Raw genomic sequence first — 26589 nt, 5'->3', positions numbered from 1 at the left:
GACTTGTACCGGCGAGAAGTGGAGCGAAATCGCGAGCGCCGGAGACTGAAAACACAGGAGCTAAACCAGCTAAACCACCGCAGCTCCCCTCTTTTCACAGATTTCACCCTGGGTGGAACTGGGGTAATTTTTTTAGACTATTTGATATTACTTCTTGTTGACGGTATACGGCGACCGTGCCTGCGTATCTCCTGCAATCATTATGTTTTATTCATTCAACGCTGCGCCTTCTCGCGCAGGCGACCCTGCGTTTACAGATGATCATCGCCATCGAAGAAAATGGCGGTTTGCGCAGAGAGCGAGCGCTTTGTAGTAAGTACGTAGTAAGCGTAGCAAGGGTGGTAAGAGCAAGAGTGCTTGTTGTAGGCATTGCAGGATTGTAAGTATTCTAAACGTAATATGCTAAGCACAGCATAGTTGCAGCTGTCGCGTCGCGTGGTAGGTTACTTATGATGATTAGTGGGTTTTTGTGGCGCAAGGGCCAAGGGTGGCCAAAGAGCGCCATGTCTGATGATGTGGTGTTTGCGTTGACTAGTGAGTTTCGATGGTAAGTGTAATATGGCTGTATAGAGGCCTAAAATCACGTGCTGTATGGCAGCGTAAAAAATGTGTATATAGCATAAAATTATGACACTGATCAGTGATGTGATCTATGCGTGTGCAATAAATGGCCAGTGAGTATGATTTCCACAAGGGAGATATTTTCACTAACACGAATGCCTCCTTAGGACCTTTGCGCCCAAAGGCCGGGAGGTAGGTGCTTTTTGTTGGTAGTACTACCGCAGCCGCAACCTCAGGTATGAGACCGCGCTACGGGTTACCCGGGAAAATAACGTTGAAATTATTGATATCTTTGATGAATTGAAGAACCGCCTGGTATTTAAAAAGTGGTTCCCTGCCTAAAAACATAGCGGGATGAAGTGGCAACTGTTGCCGGTATATTAACGGAAAGTGCTTGTTTCTTTGAGCGTGCAGTTCCGTGCATTGCACTAGTATGTGAAGGACGGTGAGAGGCTCCCCACATCTATCACACAAAGGTGGATCGCCACCGGACAGAAGGTATGAGTGTGTACTGTGTGTGTGTCCTATTCTAAGTCTGCAGAGTGTTATTTCTGTACGACGTGTTTTAGATGTCGGCGGCCAATTACCAAGATGCGGTTTTATAAGGTGTAGTTTATTTTGTTTTTCCCTATCCCATAAGCGCTGCCAATGGGCTCTGAGCATCCGTTTAAGGAAAGGCTTCAGATCTAGCGCAGGGACAGCGATGGGTGTCTCGGCGGCGTTTTCGCGGGCGGATGCAGCTAGCTGGTCCGCCAACACGTTCCCTTCGATCTCGCGGTGCCCTGGCACCCAGCATACAACAACATACTGTTTGAGTGTGTATATCCTGCATAACAATGAGTACAGTGAAGTAAGGATAGGGTTTCTATGTTTTTTTAAAGTTTTCAAGGCTTTTACCACACTCAGGGAATCCGTATATATAACTGCCTTTTGTAATTTTGATTCCTTAATATGTTTAACGGCCGCAAGTATCGCATAAGCTTCTGCAGTAAAAATGCTTGTATTGGGATGCAGAACGCCGGCATCCGAAAACGATGGTCCGACCGCTGCGTAAGACACACTAGTGTGAGACTTTGATGCATCTGTGAAGAATTCAGGGTAAGAGTATTTGTGCTGTAATTCGAGGAAGTGTATGCGGATGTGTGCAGTAGGTGCGTGCTTCGTAACTTCCACGAAAGATACGTCGCAGTCTATAAGCTGCCACTGCCATGGCGGGAGATGTACAGGGGGAGCCACCAAACGGTGTTCAAGAAGGGGCACACCAGTTTCCTCAGCTAGGCCCCTCACACGAAGTGAGTAGGGCTGTCTCATCGAGGGACGCTTGTCAAACAGCGCAGCACTGGCCAATCATTGATAGTAGAGTGTAAGGGGTGTTCGTTGTTTGCGTTAACCTTGAGAAAATACACAAAAGATGAATATGTTCTCTGCAAATGGAGTGGCCACTCGTTCGATTCCACATAGAGGCTTTCTACAGGGCTTGTCCTGAAAGCACCAGTAGATAGCCGAATACCTAGGTGATGGATGGGGTCCAGCATTTTCAAGGCGCTTGATGAGGCAGACTGGTAGATTGCGGCTCCATAGTCTAGACGTGAGCGGATGAGGCTTTTGTAGACGTTCAATAAGCATTTTTTGTCACTACCCCATGCAGTGTGTGACAACACTTTCAAAACGTTCATTGTTTTCATACACTTATTTTTAGGTACTTTATATGTGGCACAAAGGTTAGCTTCGCGTCCAGGATTACTCCCAAGAATTTTGTTCCATTTTTACAGGTAGGCGTTGGCCTTGCAGGTTAATGTCGGGATCAGGATGCATACCTCTTTTTTTCGAAAATACGACGCAAGTGCTCTTTTGCGCATTTAAACTAAAGCCGTTCTCGCCTGCCCACTTGGCCACCTTGTTCAGACCAAGCTGAACCTGCCGCTCACAGATAGCGAGATTACACGATTTAAATCCTATTTGTACATCATCGACGTACGTACAATAAAACATACTGTATGGGATGCACAGACGTAGGGAGTTCATTTTAACAATAAAAAGCGTGCAGCTGAGCACCCCTCCCTGAGGCACTCCAGTTTCCTGCACGAATGATCGTGATAAAACATTTCCCACTCGAACACGGAATGTACGGTTCGACAAATAGCTTTCTATTACACTTAGCATTCTGCCGCGTATGCCTAGATGTGAGAGGTCTCTTAAAATTCCAAAGCGCCACGTAGTATCGTATGCCTTCTCCATATCTAGGAATACAGATAGAAAGAATTGCTTGTGGACGAAAGCTTCGCGAATTTGTGCCTCAATACGTATGAGATGGTCAGTCGTGGATCGACCCTCTCTAAACCCGCACTGATATGGGTCAAGCAGTTTATTCGATTCTAGGAAATGTAACAGGCGCCGGTTTATCATTTTTTCAAGTACTTTGCAAATACAGCTCGTAAGTGCTATTGGCCGGTAGCTCAGAACAGAAGATGGATCCTTCCCCTGTTTCAGAATCGGGATCACAATGGCTTCTTTCCATGCAGAGGGGATTTCACCGGAAAACCACACGGCGTTGTAGAGGCGAAGCAGAGTTTTTTGTGTTTCCTGGGGTAAATTTTTTATCATTTCATATATTACACGGTCGGGACCTGGAGCAGATTTGTTGCAGCAACTCACTGCCGCCTGCAGCTCTGCTAGGCAGAAAGGTTGGTTGTAGCCTTCAGTGTTCGCACTTTTACGTTCTAATTTCTGCCGTTCTATTTGTGTTTTGTACGTTTTAAAGGTTTCAGAATAGTGTGACGAACTAGATACATGTTCGAAGTGTGCACCCAGGAAATTAGCCTGGTCTTCCAAGGAGTCACCGTGTGTGTTCACCAAAGGAAGAACAGATGTTTGTCGGCCCTCGATCCTACCAATTCTGTTCCATACCTTTGCCTCATCCGTGTAGGAGTTGATGCTTGAGAGAAATCTCTGCCAACTCTCTCTTCTAGACTGCCGCCGGGTTCTCCGGCCTTGGGATTTCACCTGTTTAAAATTCATTAGATTTTCTGCAGTCGGCGAATCGCGCAGCAGCCCCCAGGCTTTGTTTTGTCTCTTACGAGCCTTACGGCACTCGTCATCCCACCAAGGGACTTGGCGTTTGCCTGTCAGATTTTTTACTTCAGATATGCTTTGTGTGGCGGCGTCGATTATGAAAGCAGTAAAATACTGTACAGCTGCATCGATTTCTAGGGAAGAAATGTCTGCCCACGAGATGCTAGCAAGAGACTGGAACTTGCTCCAGTCGGCTGAATCGAGCTTCCACCGTGGGGCCTGTAGTGGAGGAGGGCTGTTTCCTTTCGGCGTTTTCAGTAGTATTGGGAAGTGGTCGCTCCCGTAAGGGTTTTTGACCACTTCCCAGTTAAAATCAAGTAGGAGGGTGGGGGAGATCATGCTAAGGTCAATGGATGAGTATGTTTTGTTCGCGAGGCTAAAAAACGTGGGCTCTTTTTTATTTAGTAGGCATGTACCAGTGGAAAGGAGGAAATTTTCAATCAGACGACCTCGACCGTCATTGCGAGAGTCGCCCCACAAGCTGCTGTGGGCATTGAAATCACCTAGAACAAGGTAGGGTTCTGGTAATTCATTGATTAGGGACTGAAATTCCTGCTTGTGTAATTGGTAATGCGGGGGTATGTAAAGCGAACAAATGGTGATGAGTTTATTTAGAAGCACAGCTCGAACGGCCACCGCTTCCAGGGGCGTTCGCAGCTGTAGTCCTTGACACGGTATAGTTTTGTCAACTATAATCGCAACGCCACCAGATGACGCAAGAGCGTCCTCGCGGTCTTTACGAAAGACGACATACTGTCGGAGAAAGTTTTTGTGGCTTGACTTTAAATGTGTTTCTTGTACGCAGAATAACCTTGGTTGGAATTCAGATAGTAGCTCTTGGATATCATCCAGATTGCGAATTAGACCTCTCGCATTCCATTGGATTATTTGTGTATCCATTTTGATTTGTAGAGTAGTGTAGTGTAGGTTCTCTGCGTACAAGTACTTTCCAGGTCTATGTACCTTTATCAGGCGCAATCACTCGAGCCGCTTTTTCTTTTTTCAAGCGCTCAAGCGAACCGCTTCGGTCCTTCGACATCGTCGACGCCGAAGGAGATTTGCTGGTGTCCATCGCCTCGAGTGAGGCAGTGAACGCCCGCCTTTGCAGGCTCGTCGACCTTACTAGAGACCTCGCCGCATGCGGAGAGGCCCGTTGCCCCAACAGCCCAGAGGTTGAGGGGCTCTGCTTCGATGTAGGCGGAGTAGTCTTACCTGCTACCGCCAAAGGGGCAGGTGGCACCGCCACTGGCTCGCTACGCGCCAGCCGAGAGGAGGTTGCCTGGGGCTGCTGCGGTGCTGCCCCTTTACGCACCGCATCAGCATACTTTGTTCCTTGAAGGAACGAGAGGCGTTTCCGCGCTTCCCCGAACGAAATGTTTTCTTTGGTTTTTAGTGCGATTACGTCCTTCTCCTTTTTCCAAGATGGGCACGAGCGCGAGTACGCGGCGTGCTCGCCATCACAGTTCACGCAGTGAAGTGCATTTTCACATGTTTCTGAGTTGTGCTCAGTGGATCCACATTTGGGACATGTGGGCTGGCCTCGACACGTCTGAGAACCGTGACCATACCTTTGGCACTGGAAGCATCGTCGGGGATTCGGAATGTATGGGCGGACACGGAGCTTTGTGTAACCTGTTACAAGTGTGTCTGGGAGAACGCTGGAGCCAAAAGTAATGATTATGTGCTTTGTTGGAATATCCTTGCCATCTCGCTTGATCTTAATTCTTTGGACGTTGACTACATTCTCATGTTCCCAACCCTCAAGAAGTTCAGCATCGGTCAGGTCAACCAAATCATCCTCTGACACAACACCTCGGACAGTGTTCATTGAACGATGTGCAGACACAGTTATGGGGACATCACCAAAATTCTTCAGACTGGACAGTTTTGCATATTGTTCTTTGTCTCGCACTTCAATGAGCAGGTCTCCACTTGCCATTTTTGTGGCTTTGTAGCCTGGTCCAAGTGCATCTACTAAGCATTTTGAGACTAGGAATGGGGACAGTTTTCTAACTGTCTTTTCAGGTTTGTCACTGTGGATAACATTGTAGCGTGGATAGTTCTCTTTGTTTGGTTGAAAAAGTTCGGTATTTGCTTCGGTGCGCACCCTTTTCAAGGAGCGATCAGTGGGTAATGGGGGGAAGTGTTTAGCCATAAAAAATGGATTGTGTTCGGCAGCGGTGGCAGCCACCCACCACCGAGCCCAACAAGGGGACGCTGCAAGACATAAAGAAAGCACTTGCACACGCCAGCTGTGCACCGCCGCTATAACCAGATGTGACGCATCCCAAGGTGGGGTGGAGCACACGAGGTTAACCCTTGCCGCCAGGAAAATTCGAAGTAAAATAGAAGAGAGGAGAAGACAGGACAGATGAAAAGTAGGTGAAAAGACGAAGATGTGAGGAGATAGAGACAGGAAAAGGCGACTGCCGATTTCCCCTGGGTGGGTCAGCCCAGGGGTGCCGTCTGCGTGAAGCCGGGGCCAAAGGGGTGTGTTGCCTCTGCCGGGGGGCCTTAAAGGTCCAAACACCCGGCGTCGGCTCAACCCCCAGGATCCCCTTTTCCCCGGACACGGCACAGCCACGCACGGCTAGGCGTGGGAGGGGGTCGAGACCCCCCCGTTAGCTCGGGTCCGTGGTGTCGCTACACACCAAACGCCTGCTTGCGCAGACGCCCCTGCGGGGGTTAGGTTACTTATGGGACGCCGTAAAATATACCTCACGGAGGAGGACAGGAGACGTCACCAGCGGGAGAGGAGGCTCGAGTTATACGCCAGCTTTACGGAGGAGGAGCTAAAGCGCAGGAAAGAGCTAGCGCGAGAGCGTAAGGCACGCGACACAGGCGCAGGTTGCGAGAGAGCGCCGGCTGCAGCGACTGCGAGAAGCCGAAGAGGAAGCCGCGGAGCTCGTGCGAAGGGCACTGGTAAGATGAGCGCGTGGCAGCAAGCCCGAGCACACGCACGTAATCCGAGAACCAAATGAACTTGGTGGAGGTGCGCGAATGCGGGTAAAACTCGCGGAGGATTAAACGAAAATTCTGGAGCTGCAAGCTGTCGCAACGCATTACCGGCAAAGGTGAAGCCACTGTTTGCCCCTGGTTTGTCTCGGAATCGTGCTCTTTTTCGGGTCGTGCCGGCTTAGAGGTAAAGTAGTTTTGCCCTGTTAATCTAAATGCTAGGCGAATTATAAAATAAGAGATTGTTGTTCCCGACGAAGGTAACCCATCAAGATGAGTATCGAAAGGCCAATTCTGGCGATTTTTCGAGGTCAATAGAATTCGATAAAATTCGCTGGCTACGTTCCTTTGCACGTCTCTGTCCTTTGTGCCAAAGTACAGGCTTGAGAGATATGGAGATTGTTTACGAATGAATTTTATAGTCTCCAAACACCCACCTGGCTTCCACAATTATTGGCAACATTGTGAGTGTGACGTCATTTAGGGCAAGGGGACGGAAGTGATGCAGCTGAGAGTGCCACTACAGCGTCTGCTGTGCTGTCCCCAAGGCGACGGTGTTTGACCAGTGCTTCACTGGTTTGGCGTATGAATTTCAGTTCCCTGTAGACAGGCGTACGATGGGCGGTAGGTGCTGTTGTGTTGTGGGTTGCACAAACTACACACGTAAGACGCACGGAGTTTGCTATCACAACTTTCCAAGTGACAGTGCTCTCCGCGAGAAGTGGATCAGTGCTATAGGGCGCGACGGCTGGTTACCGAGCAAGTGGGCATGCGTTTGTTCCGATCATTTCTCGCCAGAGTCCTACGAGGATAGCGTTCACTTGATGGAAGCTTTTGGGTTGTCGAAGCCGCACTTTTATAGGCGCTTGAAGGCAGATGCCGTGCCGACGGTGTTCAAAGAGTTGAGCCGGCTGCCACAAGCACGAGGAAAAACCATCAAAAGGAAAGCGGAGGTACGTGAAAGAATATTTTGAATGTCTCTGTACATACCAAGTCTTAGAAAACTGTATCGTACACAAATGATGCTAAAGGGTCTTTGCAAACTTCTTAGAGTTAGTATTTTACCCGATCACGGCAGCTGCAAACTTGAGCGGCCTAGACAGGTGGTGAAATGCACAACCAGACAAGTGCACAACGTAAACAAGTGTGTTCTACTTCATTACTTCATCAAAGAGGAATGGAGATTCTGGCTGGCCTCCAAATGCATCCAAATCACAGCTGTCATTGTCCAACAGCTCCGAGGAGTTTGTGCATGTGGCACAGCCAGTCACAGGCACGGTACAGCTGGTGCGCAGTGGTCATCTTTTTGCTGAGCGTCTGCTCGTTGTGGCAGTCATACTCCGCGTTGGCGGGACCAGCATGCCTTGCACAACTTGCGGTTCTTGCCAGCTTTTACGTCATGCATAGGCAGTATTGCACCTTTTTGCTTATTAAAATTATTTTCAAATGTGCTGAGCATTTCTGCTATAGGGCACGTGACGAGTATCTCAGGAACATAAAAGCGCCATTACCCTGCCTTGGTCAAAAAATCGCCGGAGTTGGCCTTTAATATCCCATAGAATTTGCCCAGACTATGGGGCTTCTTTAGGAAACTTATAACACAAAGGCACACGTCGAGCATTATCTGTCCCAAAATATTATGCATTGGTAGGGTGACTGAGGAAAGCGCTGGTTTTTCTTCGCTACACGCTAACGTTTTATGTTGCCACTAGTAGGATGGTAGATTCCTGACATAACTTTTGAGGCATAACTTCCACTCCAGCATTTTTTTTAAAGGGATACTGAACAAACCTTTTGCTGCCAAGATTATCAGCAAATTGAAAGGTTGGGGGCTGAAATTGATAGACACAAACTTCATTTCAGACAGAAACTAGAGGAAAATAATGAATTTAATGCGTTTTTCACAAACTGTCACATCTAGCGGCTGCATCACGAACTAGGGGAGGTGACGTTTAGTGCACCGGAAGTGGGCATGCCAACAATGCCAGCCGTCGCTTGCGTCTCAACCCGTTCTGCTCCCACTACGGTTCCTGGAACCACTATGAATGGCAGTGGCAGCGAACAATACTCCCGGGTAGGGTAAAGCCCCTAAATGGTGGGGCACATCTCAGCGCCTTTGTGGAAGGGGGAAAGTGAAATGTTAAGGAGAGGTGGAGAAAAGCTAGTAGCAGGACAGCAAAACTTGCACCCTGCATACGCCACAGTGTCTGACTTCGCAGCTTGCGCTGACAATCCTCCAAAAATACAGCCAACTGTATAAAAATATGTGAAATAAACTCTGTTGGAACAGTTGCATCTTCCGAATAGAATTTAGATGTTTTTGTCACTGTTTCCAAGTTTTGTTCAGTACCCCTTTAAATTCTCCTCGGTAAAACTTGCACACGTCGGCGCATTGTGTGTGTGGTATCATGGATGCGTGATATTAATTTGGTCTGCATTATAAAAGTTTTCGGCGTGTTTTTCGTGACAAAGAAAAATCTCGTAGTGCCATCTATTTCCGGCAACGTCGAGGAATTAATAGTAGCAAACTTCACTCGTTTTTTTTTTTTTTGTTACTGAACGAAACCGCCAAGTGCCATTAGTGTTTTGTTACGCGCATAGTTATTTATGCGAACACCAGATGTCGCAAAGAAAACAACGTGTTCAATAAAAGGCACATGTAGGGAGTAAATAATAATAATATCTGGGGTTTAACGTCTCGAAACCACGGTATGATTATTGAGGGGCGCCGTGGTGGAGGGCTCCGGAAATTTCATCCACCTGGGGTTCTTTAATGTGCACCTAAACCTAAGTACACGGGCCTCAAACATTTTCGCCTCCATCAAAAATGCAGCCGCCATGGCCGGGATTTGATCCCGTAACCTTCGCGTCAGCAGTCGAGCGCTATAACCACTAGACCACAGTAGAAGGGCGCAGGTATAGGGATAGGGAAACCAGGTGTATCAGGGAACACTTGCAAACTGAATGGAAATAAAAGAAAATCTGAATATGCTGCGCCCCAAGAACGCACCTGTCACTGATGAGAGGTGACAGTGGAATGCAGAGGCAATGTAAATACAGGGTACACCTGGCAGAGAAGAAACGTGAACAAAGAATAGAGGAGTGCCCTGCGAAAGCACCTGTCAGTGACAAGCAGAGAAGACAGCCAAGTGCAGATTGGGGATGTGAATGTAGGGCACATTTCCATCAAAACAAGGAACTGCTTAAGCAGAATGCGGCTGTGTGTTTCTTCTTTTCCTCTTTTGTTTGTGCTGCACTTTTGAGGAACTCAAATGCCCATTCCTGCATTTAGCGTTGGCGTGACTCGTTTCTCACCTTGACCGAGCCAACAGCGCCCTGAGAGGATGAGGAGGAAAACTGAGGGGTGCACTAGGTTATGAGACGGTGCCATAGAAACTCTAATCCGATTTTATGCGCTACACAAATTGTGGAGTACTTTCCAGAAGCCACACGGTTACTCTGGAACCTTCGAAAAGTCACGTATGAAAGCCGACGCTCTTGACCTGCAGGCCAGCTTTTCTCCAGTTCTTTCCGAGCAATGAGCGATGTAACCGGCGGAGGCGCTTTGCCCGCCACAGTCGCGCAACGAGCTGCCTGAGTGGCGTCTCAGTGGCGCCGACACCAGAATTCAGAGTTGCGCGCCGCCGAAGCACAGGCTAGGTGCCGTCACTGAGAGGATCCTGCCGTTAGTGCCGCTGAGACAAAAGGCAAGCGCAGGCGCCGACAGGACCCCGCAGTGCACACTGCCGAGGCCAGAGCTTATCGCAGGTGCTGTCGAGAGGACCCTCCAATTCGCGCCGCCGAGTGAGAGGGCAAGCGCCAACGCCGGCAACAACGTGCTGCCAAAGCTAATCACCGCTAAGAGGGCCCTGCAGTTTGTGTCGCCAAAACGGAAGCTCGTGACGAAAGCCAAGAGGGCCCAGGAGTGAGTGCTACCAAGCTGCGCTCAAATTTTACATTAGGGATTACCGTAATCATAGATAATTTTAGGAGCTTGCTCGCCAAGCTTCTTATGCTCGCGCCTTGTCCACACCGGCGTGACCGTCGGCTCACTACTTCTCATTGGTCCCGCCAGGAGCGCAGCGGCACAGCTGCGCTTGCTGCACTCTTTCCGGTGATTTCAAGAATGCTCACTAGATTGCGCGCCACCGCCACGCTCGGTCGGTTGGATGCGTACGGGCAGGCGGAGGTTGGACGGTGCAGGAGCAGCGTACAAAGCGATAAGATTTCTTTTTTTTCTCTTCCTTTTTTCCTTTCATTTGTTTTCTATATTGCTTGTTGTGTTGTTGGGGTGTAGGGATAAACGATGTAAGAACTATTATTTTGCGGTTTAGTGCATCCTTGGTCGAGTACCGTGCGCCACGGGCAACGTTGCAGTAACGTTGACCACGTGGTGAATGGGGTAGGCGGCAGTTTTAACCCGTAGTAGGGTGTTTGGGTGCGCCTGTTTAGTTATATTAACGGTTTTAGACTGAACTTCGTGTGTTCTGTTCGATGGTTGGGCGGGCGATGGTTAAGCGGACTGGAAAAACCACGGGCGCCAGTGACCTCGTGCAGTGCGGGGAATGCACGCGCTGGTGCTACCTAGATGAGACGGCCTTCACAAGTCTAGCCGACGCTGAGGAGGCGAGCTTCAAGTGCAAGCTGTGCGAGAAAGTGAAGGCAGCCGTGCAGCGCATGGAAGCTTGCATTGAGGAGCTAAAGGGGGAGCTGAAGGTGGAGCGAGAACAGAGAATTGAGCTTCAAGCGCAGCTCGGAGAGGCATGTTAGCGTGGGGAGGCTACCGCCAGCCTAGTAGAACAAATGGAGGCCGATCTAAGGAAGGAACGGGAAAGGCGGGCCGAGCTCGAAGAGCGAGTAAAGGCGCTTATGGCGCTTGACTCTGGTCCCGAGCAGTGTGAGGCGAAAGGCAAGGACAACACGGAATCCCAGGCAGAAACAGGCAAGAAAGGGGACCTAGGGGCTGCAGTGGCACATGTAGGAACAGGCGACAGCAGGAGAAAAAGCTACAGCAATGTAGCGCGGCAGTCTTCCGGCGGGACAAAGCAAGGAGCACTGGCAGCAGGCTCGTTATCGCGAGTTGGCGACACTCAGCGAACGGGAGATCAGCGGGCGCGAACAGCATCACAGCAATCGCAAGCCGCAAGCGAACGACTGGACCGTAGAAGGGTCCTAGTGGTGGGGGACTCCAATGTAGCCAGAGTCGAGCAGGGCGTCCTTATGACAGTGAAGGCAGACAGGAGGGTAAAAGCGGAGGCCCAGTCAGGAAAGTGCATGACGGATGCACTGGCCAAAGCACAGGAATTGGTAGGGGACAGTATGGAGGGTGAAAACCTCGTCATCATTCATGCTGGTCTCAACGATGTCCTGAAGGGAAAGAGCCAGAACCTTCAAAGACAGAGGATGGGGTGTGTAAGCTTCGAGAAGCTTCTGAGGATGTGCATGTGACCATATGCACCATCCCAGAAGTCTGGGGGCAATCTGGCGGTATGGAAAGGAGGGTGATAGAGGCTAACTGTGTCATCAGAGGTATGAGCCGGCAGCTCGGCTACAGCGTAATGGAGGTAAACAAAGATGTGTACAAGCCCGGCTTCCGCCCTTTTGCACAAGATGGCATTCATTACAGTGGTGCCACGGGCAGGAGGGTAGGTAATAGGATGGGTCGCCAAGCCACAGCTTTTTTAGGGGGACCCAGTGCCCTGAGGCCACCAGTGTAGACAGATACGATTTCAAAGTGACACCAATATCCAAGACACGTAGAGTCCGGGGGAGAAGAAATCGACGTAGGCACGAGGGCCGAGCAAATTCAGACGTAGGGTATATTAACATGCAGGGTGGCAGGAATAGGTTGAAGTGGGGAGAGATAGAAGAGCAGCTAAGGGAGGAGAAGCTGATGGTATATGGGTTTGTAGAAACACATCTTAGGGACATGGAACAACCACCTAGCAATCCGGACTACGCATGGGAATATTGCAATAGAACAGAAGGCAGCAGAAAGGGGGTTGGTATCGGGGCATTTATTCATAAAAGTACAGACTGGCAAAGGGAGCAGGAGTGCAGGGAACATTTATGGCTAAAAGGGAAAGTGGCGGGGCAGATGACACTCCTGGGTTTTGTATACTTGTGGACAGGAACAAATGCCAGAGAGGAAAACCAAGAAATGGTGCAGTGCATAGAAAAGGACATTGATGAACTAGGAGAAGAGTGCGAGATAATTATATTAGGAGATATGAATGCGCACATAGAAGATATGGATGGATATACTGACCCAACAGGCAGAATGCTGATGGATATGTGTGAAAGGCATGATTTAATCATTTGCAACAGTACCGAGAAGTGTGAAGGGCAGATAACATAGCAGGTGGGAAGGCTGCAGTCGACGAGAGATTACGCACTGATGTCACATAGGATGTATGATAGGCTAAGGGTGATGAACATAGATGAATATGTTTCCTGAAGCTTGGGTAGTGATCACAAACGTATCAAGCTGAGTTTTGGAAGAGAAATGAAAATAGGAAGGAGGCAATATGAGCAACCACAGGGTGATATTTATTCAGAAAGGCAAATAGAAATAGCAACTAAAGAGATTGAAAAAGTAATCACCGAGGATACTAAAACAGTGCGGACGTACACAAATCTAACGACTGTTTGAGTTGGAGCTTGCTAAGGTACGAGTCAAATCAACCGGGAAAAGGAGACACAAACCCAAGAGCTGGTGGGATGAGGAAGTTAAGAGGGCCATAGTAAAACGTCAGGAAGACTCCAAGGAACACAGATACGCTAAGCAGAGGGGTGAACCGGGAGATGATGTCGAAAGAAAATGGGATAACTTCTTAAGCAGTAGAAGGAAAGCATCCCATTTTATCAATGAAAAGATTAGAAGAAAGGAGGCCCAGTGGTTGGCAGAATTAAACAAGAAGGATAGAAAGGCAGCTGCAAAGTTCTGGAACCCTCGACTCCCTGAGTAACAATTAAGACAAGCCTAGAGCAGAGGTTTATAACTACAGCTGCAGATGTCAGGCTAAAAGGGGATGAGGCAATGGAATATATAAGGACAATGATGACAGAAAAATTAAAAAAAAAACAAGGAAAACAATGATGACAGAAAAAGAAGAGGGTTCCTAATAGCACATCAACAGGCCCTGACGGCATCCCAATTATGCTAATAAAGAAATTAGGTCCAAACTCTTAACATACATTAAGAGAAGCAGCGAGCAAAGCATTAATGGATGGTGAAGCCCCCCATGGGTGGAAACTAAGCTGGATGAGCATGTTCTATAAAGGAAAGGGGGACAAAGCTGATATAAACAACTACCACCCTATAACAGTGACATCAGTAGTTTACAGGCTGGTGATGCAGATCGTAAAGGAAAGACTACAGACATGAGTGGAGAATGAGGGGGTGCCGGGGGAACTACAAAATGGGTTCTGTAAGCGAAGGAGGTTGGAGGATAATCTGTTCTCATTTACGCAGTGTATTGAAATAGCGGAAAAAGAACACAGGCCCCTGTGGCTGGCATTTCTAGATATCAAGGGAGCTTACGATAGTGTGATTCAAGAAGACTTGTGGGGAATACTGGACACACTAGATGTGGAAGATGGAATAACTAATCTTTTAAAGGACATCTATAAAAGTAACAGGGTAGTTATAAAACGGGAAAAACAGGTATCCGAACCTATAGAGATACAACGCGGGCTTCGACAGGGGTGTCCCTTGTCACCTCTGTTATTTATGCTGTATCTACAAGGATTAGAAGCTAAATTAGAGGGGAGTAGACTCTGCTTCAGCCTCTCTTTTGCCAAGCAAGGAAAACATGTTGAACAGTCATTACCGGCATTGATGTATGCAGATGATATAGTATTAATGGCCGACAACAAGGAAGATCTGCAGGGATTGATAGACATCTGCGGTAATGAAGGAGATAGGTTAAATTTGAAGTTCAGTAGGGAAAAATCGGCAATCATCATTCTTAATGATAATGAAGGCAGTGAGCATAAGATACAGGAAGTCATGCTGGAGATAGTGGATAAATACAAATATCTGGGCGTATGGATAAACAACGGGGCTGAGTACCTAAGGGAGCACGAAAGATACGTAATGACTAAGGGCAACAGGAATGCGGCTGTAATGAAAAATAGGGCACTGTGGAAGTACAATAGGTATGACGTTGTGAGAGGGATTTGGAAAGGGGTAATGGTGCCAGGTTTGACGTTCAGCACTGCGGTCTTGTGCATGAGATCAGATGGTTCAAGCAAGATTGGAAATTAAACAACGTGGCATAGGTAGGCTTGCTTTGGGAGCACACGGGAATACCCCAAATCGGGGGGTACAGGGTGACATGGGATGGACATCGTTCGAGGGCAGGGAAGCTAGCAGCAAGATAGAATTTGAGGAGCGATTGAGAAAAATGGGAGAGGAGCGTTGGGCTAGGAAAGTTTTCAGCTACTTGTACATGAAGAATGTTGATACTAAATGCAGGAAGCAAACTCGAAAATTGTCAAGCAAGTATTTAGACAACAGCAGAATACCAAGCCAAAAGGAAACATCGGTTAAGAAGAAGGTGAAGGAAACAGAGAGGGACATGTGGAAAATGGGGATGCTTACGAAATCATCACTGGAGACCTACCGAACTTTCAAGCAGGAAATTGCAAAAGAAAAGATCTACGATAATTCTCGGGGTAGTTCTCCGCTGTTTGAGGCCAGGACGGGAATATTGCGGACCAAGACGTACCGAGCCAAATACGAAGGCACAGACACGTTATGTAGTGCATGTGGAGTGGAGGAGGAAACGGCTGAACATTTGATAATGTTCTGTAAAGGGCTTCACCCTACAGTCCAAGATAATGGCGCGGAATTTTTCAAAGCATTGGGGTTTAGGGACAGTGAAGGCAAAATAGACTTTAAACGAGTAGAAATAACCAGGAGGAGGCTAACCGATTGGTGGATACAATCAAGGCACGAGTGAAATGCAATCTCAATACATCATGATAGTACTTAACTTTATGGCTAGGTGGCGTGAGCCGCCGCCCGATCTAAAGGGCACAGCCGTATACATCCATCCATCCGGCGCAAATGGCGCAAGCGCTAGTTGGGTGACTGCTCTAGGATACATATCTGCAGCATGAACACCCCAACCAAGGCAGCAGCGCGACGGGCTCGACGTCGAGACCCTGCGGTGAGAGCCCGGGAGGCCGAAGCGAAGAGGGCGCGCCGTCAAGCGGACCCGGAGGTGCGGGCCAGGGAAGCGCGCCGTCAAGCGGACCCTGCGGTGAGACGTCGCAGAGCAGAAGCAGCTCGGGCTCGGCGCCAAGACCCTGCGGTGAGAGCCCGGGAGGCCGAAGCGAACAGGACTCGCCGTCAAGCAAACCCGGAGCTGCAGGCCAGCGACGCGCGCCGTCGAGCGGACCCCGCGGTGAAAGGTCGCAAAGCAGAAGCAGATCGGAAGCGGCGGCAAGAGAACCCCGAAGTGCGGGCGCGGGATGCCGCGGCTAAGCGTCGAAAGCGGTTGCTACCTCAAAATGTATATACTGCATCCAACCGTACATTAATAAACATTGTGTATGTAATGCATATATAACAACGTTGTCACGTCTATATGTGATGGCAGAGGAATGTGTATGAGCATTCGCGGGTTACCCGATCACCTCCGAGCAAGCTCCTCTAACATCATTCACTTCGTGGATATGGCGGTGAATTTTTTGTCTTGTATATCTTCCTGTCATGGTAATAGGAATGTGTACGGAGGATTCGTGGGTTACCCGATCATCGCCGAGCAAGCTCCCCTAACATCGTCCACTTTGTGGATATGGCGACGATTTTTTTTAGTGTGTGTGCCAGTCTTGTTATCCATTGTTCATGGCTGTTTAAAACCACTGGTATCACACTTCTGTATGAAAAGTATCGTGGCACGAAATATAGCTGCATTCTTTGTATGCCGTGACAAGCTACTGCCACTCGTTTCGTTCCTACGCCGAGGCTGTGTATTGCTTCACTTGTGGTTTGGCAGACAGTCAAAAGCACACACTAATTCATCAAATTCTTCAGTTCCTTCCTTGCAAGTAGCTGCCAGTAAGCCTTTCTGAGAGCAGAGCTTTCTGCTGTGCATGGGAGTGCAGTCAGATGGGCAAATTCTTGTATTTGGTATGATTTCCTTCTTAGGTGCAAAATAGAACAGCATTGAGCAGTCATTGAGCGAGGACTGTCTTGGACTGGCTTGTAACATGGGCTTTGTTGTATGTCAGCATTTGGATGAGCGAGCGAGGTGACGCCGCTGAGGAACCCGAGCTCATGACCACGCAGCCTGTTTTGCACCTCTCTGAAATGCAATAAAAGACACTTTACAATAGATGCTTACTAGCTCGTTAATGCAAAGCAAGGTTTCGCCGATACGCACGTACAAGGCAGGTACTGTAGGGCTGTGCCGTATATTGGAGCAAAAAAAAACATACTGAGGAGCACTTCACACCAGGAGATTTTATAGTGTAATGTGCTTGATTGACTGGATGTGTTGTAGAGGGCGCCTGTAATGTTGGGCCGCCACAAGGTTCCATTGAGCGGGGCATTTGCCAACAAGAATATGCCCGACCTTGTTGGGTGGTTTATATTTGCTTAATGGTTGGTAGACAGAAACTGGTTCTTCGAAAAACATTTGGGGAAAGAAAGCTTTGTTCTCCGTTCATTTGTTTTCGCACCTGACCAGGGAAGGCCTACCTACTGCAACACGTGCAAGAAATCGACAAGAAATGCACAGACGGCAACTATACCGCCGTTAAAAGGGGGCGTGGACGTTGCCGTCGGGACCAAGAGACGCGCCGACTGCAAGTTGTGCAAGTCGACGCAGGCATCGTTCGGACCTCTCATGGTGGATTGGTGGACGGACACAGCGGATCTTGAAAATTTACAAGACGCCAGCGCAGATAGAAGAGAGCAGCCAGGTGAATGTTCAGATGTGTCATAGCTGACTGTCTTGGTATAACCATGGAGCTGCTCTTAACTTCCTGTGGCAACAGGTGAAAATGACCAAACTGAACAGTGTTATATCCCTGTCACACGAGAAGGTTTAACGTCATTTGTATTAAAGGGGTACCGACATTATTTTTCAAAGGCAAGTTTACTCTGCCATACGAATCTCCTGTATACAGTAATGGCTCTGATCGATTATGAAGCTCAGTAAGTGCTGATATTTTATTTTGGCATTAAAGTCTATTTTGGCATGGTGCACCTTCTGACATCGACACTATTTTGATGTCAGGCTATAGTGTCAATTCAGGTGACTTTACGTGCCACTATAGCTAGTTGTGATGACATCAGGGACCAAAACTTTCAAAATGGCTGTGTGTGCATCACCAACCGAGCCACGAAATGGAGCGGCCATGGAAATGTCACGATATCTTGCGCGAGCTTGTGACGAGAAACTCATACTGTGTTGTGACATCAGTGTACATACAGTAGGAACAAACACGAGCTTTAAAAAAAAAAACATACTGCGATTACTTTTTCAGGGTGCACTCACACTTAGCAGTACATTTTCTAGGCTCTTGAGGGCCTTGCCTTTCATTTGATGCAAAAAATGACAAGTGAAATTTCCAACGTGTAGACAGCTACTAACCCGCCTGGGTCACCCAGTGCCCCCTGCACCTCTGGAAACACAGGGGACTTCCGTGCCACTCCAAATAGCTCGAGTACTTCGCGTGCATCCCCTACCACGCAACATGCACCCTGAGCGCAACACCGGTCGTCGGCGGGCACGAGTGAGATACCTAAACCGCACTCTCAGCGAGGTTGAGAAGGATAGGGTCTATTACACGGATGCGGCTTGCACGGTAAACGCACACACGGCAGTGGTGGTTAGTGGCACTCATGAGATTGTAAGTGCTGCCTCGATCTCCTCACCATGTTCAGCCACCGACTTGGGCGAGATTCTGGCGGTTACCCTGGCCATCCAACACACCTTGAGCCTCCCCGCGGAAACGTACTACATAATCACCGATTCGCAAGCGGCATGTCGGGCTTTCCTAACAGGTCGCGGCATCCCCGAAACCTCATATTCTATTCTTTTACGTACATCCAAAGTTGCATCAGACATCAGCCACACAATACACCTGCTCTGGACTCCTGGTCATGCCTCACTGTCGGGTAATGAACGCGCTCATGCGGCCGCTCGAGAACTTACCCTCCGAGCAGCCCCGCGCAGTGAGGCGGCCAACACAGAGCTAGGTTCCCCACTTCTCACTTATCACGAGGTCACACAGCATTACATACGCCAACGACAGCGATACCAACCACCACCAGCGCCCTTCACACGAGAGGAGGCTGTCGCACTTCGCCGACTGCAGACCCGAACGTTTCCAAATCTGCACTTCCTGCACAAATTATATCCGACTCACTATACCAATGCCTATCCAGGATGTGGCGTCATCCCCACAACATTTCACGTCACCGTAGAGTGCACCGCTGCCTACTTCCCTCCCCTCCCACAAATCCTTCGGTCCACCCGTACCCCAGAGCAGTGGGAAGGCATCCTTCGCGAAGGCGCCCCCGAGGTCTGTCGGGCGCTCGTCCAGCGGGCCCGGGCTATCGCAGAGGTTGCCATAGGAGTCCCGGAATAGGGACCCTCCCCGTTTTCTTTGAATTTTAATAAAGGAATGTTTTCATCATCATCATCTCATGTCCATACCCCTTTAATGGCATTCGACGCACCGAATGACATTCGGTACCTTGCGCTGCTACATGGCAGGATATCATGTCATGTCACATGACCTGACTTGGCAGCACCGCTTTTGACAATGTCTTTAGGAACAAGGATACTCAAACTTTTGAGAACGAATTAGTTGAATTGTTTGGCAAAAATAAAACTACACTTGAAAATAAAAACATAATAATTGTTATAACGAGTTTGAAGTTTTGGTTTATTTCACCACAATCGATACATTTGTATCAAAGATGAAGAACAAGAAGAAGCAAAAAATTTTCCATTTATGGTGACGATAGCGGGGTAAAAGCTACAATATCTGCAGCCTGACCAGCCCCGCCAACTCATCACAATCCCCGTCATTACAGATTTATACATGGCCCCCTCTTTGGCGAGAGTACTCATTCGCGACAAACATTCGAATGAGTTAAGCGGACTCATTTGTTTGCACAAGTAATTTTCATTTAATGACATTAGATGTCGTTGTGTGGCAGCCAAGGAACAACATTAAAGGGGTACTGACACCTTTTTCGAAGGCGAGTTTACTCTGCCATACATATCTCCTGTATGCAGAGACGGCTCTGAGCAAGTATGAAGCTCAGCAAATGCTGATAAGATATTTTAATTTGATATTAAAGTCAATTTTTCCATGGCGCACCTACTGACATCGACACTAGCTTGACGTCAGGCTACAGTACAAATTCTGGTGACTTCACGCAGCAGTCTGGCTTGTTGTGATGACGTTAGGTACCGAAACTTCCAAGATGGCCGCTTGTACGTCATCAAAACTTCCAAAATGGCCGCTTGTGCGTGGAAACGTCAGTATATATTGTGCGAGCACGTGACCAGAAGCTCATACCGTGTTGTGACGTCAGAGTACAGTAGGAACTGAAACTAGCTTTTAAAAACATACCGTAATTTCTTTTTCAGGGCGCACTCGCGCTTAGCACTACCTTTTCTAGGCTCTTGAGGGCTTGACCTTTCATTTGACGCAAAAAAACGACAACTGAAAATATTCGTGTCAGTACCCCTTTAAATGTGAATGTCATTAGGTAGAAGTGACAAAGTTTCTCGTGTAACAGGAGCGTTAGTGAACTCCCCCACTTTTTTTCCATGTATAGAGACAGCTTGTAGAAGCACTTGCAGTTTGCTTTCATTTTGTGATCAGGATGCGATTCGTTATCCCAACAATTATGTGTAGCCCCAGCCAAATGCCACCTCCCAAGTTTCGCATTTAGAATTTCTTACCCAGTAGCCACAGATCTTGTAACTTTATTCTTTTCATCTGTGCTGCGGCAAAATACAATTGCCTCTTCTTGGTACTAAGCCTTGTGATTTTAAGCAACGATTGAGATTGGGTTGGTAATTCATCCTTAAAGGAACCGACAACTGCCCAGAACATGAAATGAGATGACTCCACTCATGGAAAGTTGTCCATCGCACTGACTCAAACCAACCCAGTTTTTTTCGTGAGAGATGGATTTATATTTTTATTTCTTTATTGAAAGTCACAAAAAATGACCATCAGATCGATCATGTTCTGCCGTCTCTGGCGGCAAAAACATGAACGATCCGATGAACCCGGCCATATGACCGTTGATTGCTGTACGCGGTCGACGATTTGTTGGTTGGTATTGAAATAGTGTTCGTTTCTTTATATTAAAAAGTATTACTCCATAAAAATGTACATATAGGCCTGCGTTAGTAGTATGCATTAAAGTGGCGCTGCCTTTGCATGACGTAATGATCCCATGCTCGTCAGTGCATCTTGAGCAACTTTTCAGCGTGCTCATGCAACCGTGCACGCAGTTTCCAGGTCGCTAAGATTTTTGGAGCAACATAGTTTTGCTACCTAATGACGCGCGCTGCTACTTGGTGCGGCCGCGCATATACGTAGTGACGTTTTCGATGACTTCGCTTGGCTCGTGCATCGAGAAAGTAACGACGCTGGGACAAGCCACCCATGACACAGGCGCAGGCAACCTTGGACGCATGCGCAAACAACACGGTACAGATTCAGGAAAGGTGTATAATGCCACATCATCTCATTTTAACTGCTTGTCATTTTCAAAAATAGTTGAAATGCTATAAATAAAGGTGGTTAAGCATAGTTACAGGAACACCTGCGAAAGCAATGATAGCTTTCACAAATCGCGAAAAAGGCTGGCGGCATCGCTATCAATTCTCAGCGTTGCTGGAGGAAAGAGACGTCCTTGTTTAGAGCCTTTCAGATCGAAAAATACTGCTTGTAAAATAACTACGTGCTTTTAGGATTAACTATTGCAGCTACAAACGCTGTGAAGGGTGAGCTTTCTGTCGCGCCGTAAAAAGATGGGTCGAGGAAAATCAGTTGTCGGTTCCTTTAACAAACAGTGCAGGAGCGGACAATGGACCAAGAAGGTTTTTCTGCTTAGCTTGTTTATGCTTGTTAGGCGATGGTCCATGTGCGTGCGCAAGTGATGGAGTATGCTAATATATATAATATGTGCGTTTTCAATAAATGCCTAGTTGGAACTTAAAAAAAAAGCAGCACTTGTCTTTGTTCAATCCTTTGTCCATTGTCCGCTCCTGCACTCTGTTGAAAAAGTGTTGATTTTAGACATGAGCCGCATTTCAGAGAGCAGCTCTTAGGTGGCCATTCCCTGGCATATCTAAGAGAACGAGTGCATCAAAAGATGAAAGGGTGAGGAGGAACTCCTTGTGTGCCTTATTGCATGTGCGTCTGCCAACCAGAGGTCACAATGCAGTCACATAACATGGCATTTTAGTTTCTCCTGATGCCACCAGACAGCCCTGCCTTCTGCACATCTCGGCGGAACTTCTCGGCAGAGCCGGCGTGCGCGTTGAAACCTCTCGATGAAAAGACATTCTACTTGTGCTAATGCACATTCGCACATTGTGTCCATTTTTCGCTTCTCATTATCACTACACGGTTTGTTTCTTTTCACACACCCACGCTAAGGGTGTGTGGGTGTGTATGTTAAAAGGGTCATAAACCACATCTCAGGCTTGTTGAGGTAACACATTCTGCAGATAGCAGACACTGCTATGAACATCTCAGCCAAATCTTGCAGTCATGCGCGGCACAGAGAGCTTACAAGCGGAGTGTGACGTTTCCATTTTCTCAAGTGTCCTCTTTTCATACGGAGGCCCGTCCTCACTTGCGTCAGAGCTACCAGCACCTCCTGCTAAATGCCGGACAGCTGGTAGCAAGCCATTGGCCAATAGCTGGCATAAATTAAGAGCGGCGTTTGGACAAGATGCACTTCTTGCCACGGGGTGTGGCCACGTGTCGGCGCTGCAATCCATAGCTCGCTAACATTACATAGCGAGTTACACTTGCGTGCAGAATTCACAACGGGAGAGAGCGATCGCGTTTCATCGGGCACACTCAAGGTCATGACGCATGCTGACATAACTTCTTTTCCCCGTGCCATCCCTGCCTGCTTAGCTTCCAGTGTGCTCTACATGACGAGAGAAGAGAGGAATTGCTTAAAGCGCGCAACAGACCCTTATAGCTCTGCTTGTTTATGACGGATTCAAGACATTTTTGTGGCAATTGATTCGTGAGGCAGTAAACTCTGGTACTGAGGTCATTTGATGATTACTTGGAAAAGTGGTTCATGACCACTTTAAAAATGGATAGGGCAACATGACAGTCATTCTTATTCCTTCATGCCATTGGGATTTATGTTGTCTGGCAGTCCGGAAAAGATGTGTGTAACTGCACTCAAAATATCGCATTAGGCAGTATCGTAATCATCAGTAATTTTTTCATTCAATTTGACTGCTTTTTTGGTGCTGTTACATAGACAGGTCTAGGTTTCAGCTGTTGTTGAAGATATTCACCAGTGCCTTTTGTCGCCTTTGTAGCTTTCCTAGACAATGTTGGTGATAGACCTGAAAAACTGTGCATCTTTTTTCTTTTTCTGGCTCAGTACCATTTGTGCACGGATCATCAGGTCTTCACGAGAGAAAACAGAGCCCTGGAGTTTCCGCGGTGCATGATAGTCAACTAGATGGGGTAAGTACTGGCTGACACTTAAGTGGTCACAATAAATGTATGTATGTATGTATGTATGTATGTATGTATGTGGAGCTTATTTCTGGAAAGTTAGTTGTCGCCTACGCATTAAGAAGTTACACAGTACCCACCACGAGATGTGCTGTAGACGGCCGACATTTTGGACACGCCCAATAATTCAGGTGTCTTCGCAACACCATCACTTGCGCTGTAGAGCCAAAATGTAAGGACGTCAGCAATACGAGAGGCTGAATCCCTTCATTTTCTTTTGTTGTAGACTTTCTGCCATGATTATAGCATCTGAATCAAAGTTGCCGTTGTCGCAATGTTCTTTTGCAGCTGGAGTAGTTCTGCAAAGTCAGCTTTGCCGCAATTCAGAGTTGTGATGCAGTCAAAAATGCTCAGTGTATTCTGGTAGGCATTACAAAAGAAAGGAAAGCATCCATTAAAATATGTGTTTCTCACATAAACTCTCGCCTGCTATCTCCTGTCGAATGACAAGAAATGAGACTCTTCGTACATGTACTGGCAGGCCTTTGGAGCTACAACTTAAGATACAACTTAAGAACAGGAGAAGACTTAGATGATGTGAACATGACCACTGATTGGCGCTGCAACTGACAAAATGGTCCCGCTCGCGAGCTGGATGGCTCAGTCACGGGCCCCCCTGGTCTTAATGTCAGTCTGGAGTGAGCGCCCATTAGTGCAGGCTCACGTTCGCAGCCGATGCTCTCTAGGGTTGCCTGGTGCGGCGGGTCACCGTTCATTGCACGTCATTGTAGTGTGGTGTGACATCACTAAAACTTTCGGTACACTTCCTACGTAGCGATGTTGGTGTAAGTCACGTAGCGATGGGTCTCGATTACAAGAACGTGCATCTAGGTACACTTTGAAACAAGTTAAGATATATTTTAAACATTTGCTTTGTCCAACACTTCATGTGGAGTGTCCTTGCATTCAGAGGAAGCCTACAGCAGGCTTTTTACAAGCTCATGTCCAACTTCATCTATAAATCTCACCTGGGATAGTGAAATGGTGCGAGAGTGATTCTGGGTAATCTTATTTTACATACAAGCAATTCTCCTGGTGATTCAAGTGCTGTTCAGGCAAGAAAACTGAAATTGTAAGAGGTAGAAGTCAATGCCAAATGCTTGTCCTTACTCTCCCCAGCAGGAGGGTCCTGCATCGGGCAGCAGCGACTTGTCACTGGACTCTGCATACTTCGTGTCCACAGGACCAGAGGGTGACTCAGGGCGAAGAGCCGAGGTTGCTGTCGATCGGACAATACTTCCAAGGAACGTGTCCAAACCTGTCACCATCGAGGTCTCAGCGAATCCCCTCTACACGTGCGCGTTTTGTTTGACCGCGTTCGGTCACTTACGTGACCTTGCCGGCCACGTAGAGGCGTGTCCGTGGCCTGAGCCGTATCTGTGCGGCCTGTGTTCCGAGCCGTGCAAGGACTGGAAGACGACGAGGGCCCACATGAGCGCGCACGTCGGCAAGAGGTTGGCATGTCCGTTTTGCCAGCGCAAGATTTACAAGCTCAAGTACGACCTGGTGCATCGTCACATCATGCTCCACGTCACCGTCCGCCAGTTCATGTGTAGCCTGTGCCGATCGGCGTTCCCAAGCAAAGAAGGCCTTCGATCTCATCATTCCATGTCGCGCTCAAAGGGGCTGTCGTGCAGGCACACCAAGCGCCGGCCACGTAAGGGCAATGCAAGTTGTCCACGGCCCACTGTGTCGACTCATCGATGAGCGTTTGTTCAGGTGCAACATATGTACTTGTGCAACATCCGATCATGTGTGATATCCGTTCAGGTGCAACATTCGCTCAGCTGCGTTCAACAGTGGGCCATCGCTTCAGCACCGCTCGGCCTATCGCGAGGATAAAAGACTGGCAGTGCTGGGATCGAGCTGGACTAAACTGTACCCAATGGCTACAAGGAGGGGCCGTTAAAAGTGCGCATTTGGACGCATGTCAGTTCGTCTTCAGTCATTCATCTTGCGTACGTTGAGGGCACGGAGGAACCGGACCATTCACTCCAGTTCTCTTAAAATAGGTACTGCCTGTGATGCTTGTGTTATTTGGTATCGTCTTCATTTGATCATAACTTGTAATTACATTCGCTCATGAATATATTTAACTTGTACAGAAGTCATCATAGCACAAAGAACACTGACAGAGGAAGGAAAGGAGGCCAACTTGACAGGAGCTTGGAAAATATTTTGACAGCAGTAACGTAGGATACAAACACAGTTGTATCAAATGCTTATCCGATGCCGATCTGGCATCTTCACATCACTTGACAGTTTTTTGAGATTGTGAAAAGCAGGAGTACGAACTTTGAATCCACCGTGTCAAAGGCATGAGAGTTCACCTATTTATTTCCCACGAACGCCTCGTGGAACACTTGAACCAGGCCAGGTCACCTCTCACGTTGTCGAAACAGTGAGGTGGCCATCTCTTTTATTTCGAATGACCGCAGGTATTAATGCTTTACATTGTGGTATTTGGTTCCTTTTGCTTAGTTTGTATTCTTCATGGTCATTTGTGGCTGTGTTGCAATGAAGCTTATTAAAGAAAATTGATCATCATTATAGTGTGCAGATGAAGCCCTTGGCTTTGTCAGAAAATGATATTTTATTCTTTGTTTTTCTCCCAGTGCATGTAGTTTCCATCGGAGTCAGTTACTAAGGCGAAAAACTTATGCGAGTTGCAAGTGAAGAAAACTCCATCTGGCAGCATGAATACGTACAGTACGAAAAGGTAGGCCAGTTGTGCAGGCTGTGCAACACGGGATGACATGCAGACAGAATCAAGGGCTGTGGGGGGGGGCTTATAGCAGTAAGGGTAAGCCAAGTGATTTAGAAGTTATGATCTAGGGATTGAACCCAGACCAGGGACCAGACAAATTGGTAGTGCGACCGCTCCGGAAAGGCGGTGCGAGGTTCCATCCCCGGACCAGAGCAAATTTTTTGGCAACTAAGAATCTTTCTCTCCGAGAAATCCGTATGGATCTCCATGAGCTTAGAACTTGCTGCTGGGCTAGTTGGTGCATAACTTCAAGAAAAAAAACCTAGACGCCTAAACACCACCAGCAGAAATAAGAGGTGCAAGAAAAGGGCATCACTCGCAACTGATTTTTTTTTAATGTTTCTTTTTTTTTTTGAAAAAAAATATGCGATTGACGCTCTTTTCTTGTGCCTCTTCTTTCTGCTAGTCGTGTTTAAGTGTCTAGGTTTGTTCTCAAAATCTTCTCATACCTTTGTGCTACAAACGGT

General features: G+C 47.8%; 1 protein-coding gene and 1 pseudogene across 5 annotated transcripts; both read left to right on the top strand.

Annotated features, from left to right (window-relative positions):
- LOC119401919 (zinc finger protein 133) lies at nucleotides 1-26589 on the top strand. Of its 5 annotated transcripts, none has more exons than XM_049418426.1 (4): nucleotides 1-442; nucleotides 6323-6555; nucleotides 23219-23304; nucleotides 24475-26589. In XM_049418426.1, exons 2-4 carry the CDS (start codon nucleotides 6330-6332, stop codon nucleotides 25060-25062), a joined length of 900 nt encoding a protein of 299 aa, XP_049274383.1. In that variant the 5' UTR covers nucleotides 1-442; nucleotides 6323-6329; the 3' UTR covers nucleotides 25063-26589. The 5 variants fall into 5 exon arrangements, with proteins under 5 accessions (XP_049274383.1, XP_037524869.1, XP_037524868.1 ...); XM_037668941.2 differs by lacking the exons at nucleotides 1-442; nucleotides 6323-6555 and adding exons at nucleotides 6570-7541; nucleotides 17289-17523; XM_037668940.2 differs by lacking the exons at nucleotides 1-442; nucleotides 6323-6555 and adding exons at nucleotides 15671-16109; nucleotides 17289-17523 and having other exon boundaries at nucleotides 23243-23304.
- On the top strand, nucleotides 10820-15188 carry LOC119401924 (uncharacterized; annotated as a pseudogene).

This window comes from Rhipicephalus sanguineus, chromosome 8, assembly GCF_013339695.2.
Source record: "Rhipicephalus sanguineus isolate Rsan-2018 chromosome 8, BIME_Rsan_1.4, whole genome shotgun sequence".
In the NCBI taxonomy this organism is placed as follows: domain Eukaryota; kingdom Metazoa; phylum Arthropoda; class Arachnida; order Ixodida; family Ixodidae; genus Rhipicephalus; species Rhipicephalus sanguineus.
This window is presented reverse-complemented; position numbering and strand designations above follow the sequence as displayed.

Excerpts from the sequence above, each read along its gene's own strand:
- LOC119401919 (XM_037668938.2), top strand. The coding sequence starts at position 15,711 with ATGAACACCCCAACCAAGGCAGCAGCGCGACGGGCTCGACGTCGAGAC. Across the intron at positions 16,110-17,288 it reads AGCGGTTGCTACCTCAAAAT|GGAAGGCCTACCTACTGCAA; the intron begins GTATATACTGCA and ends GCACCTGACCAG. Across the intron at positions 23,305-24,474 it reads ATGATAGTCAACTAGATGGG|CAGGAGGGTCCTGCATCGGG; the intron begins GTAAGTACTGGC and ends TACTCTCCCCAG.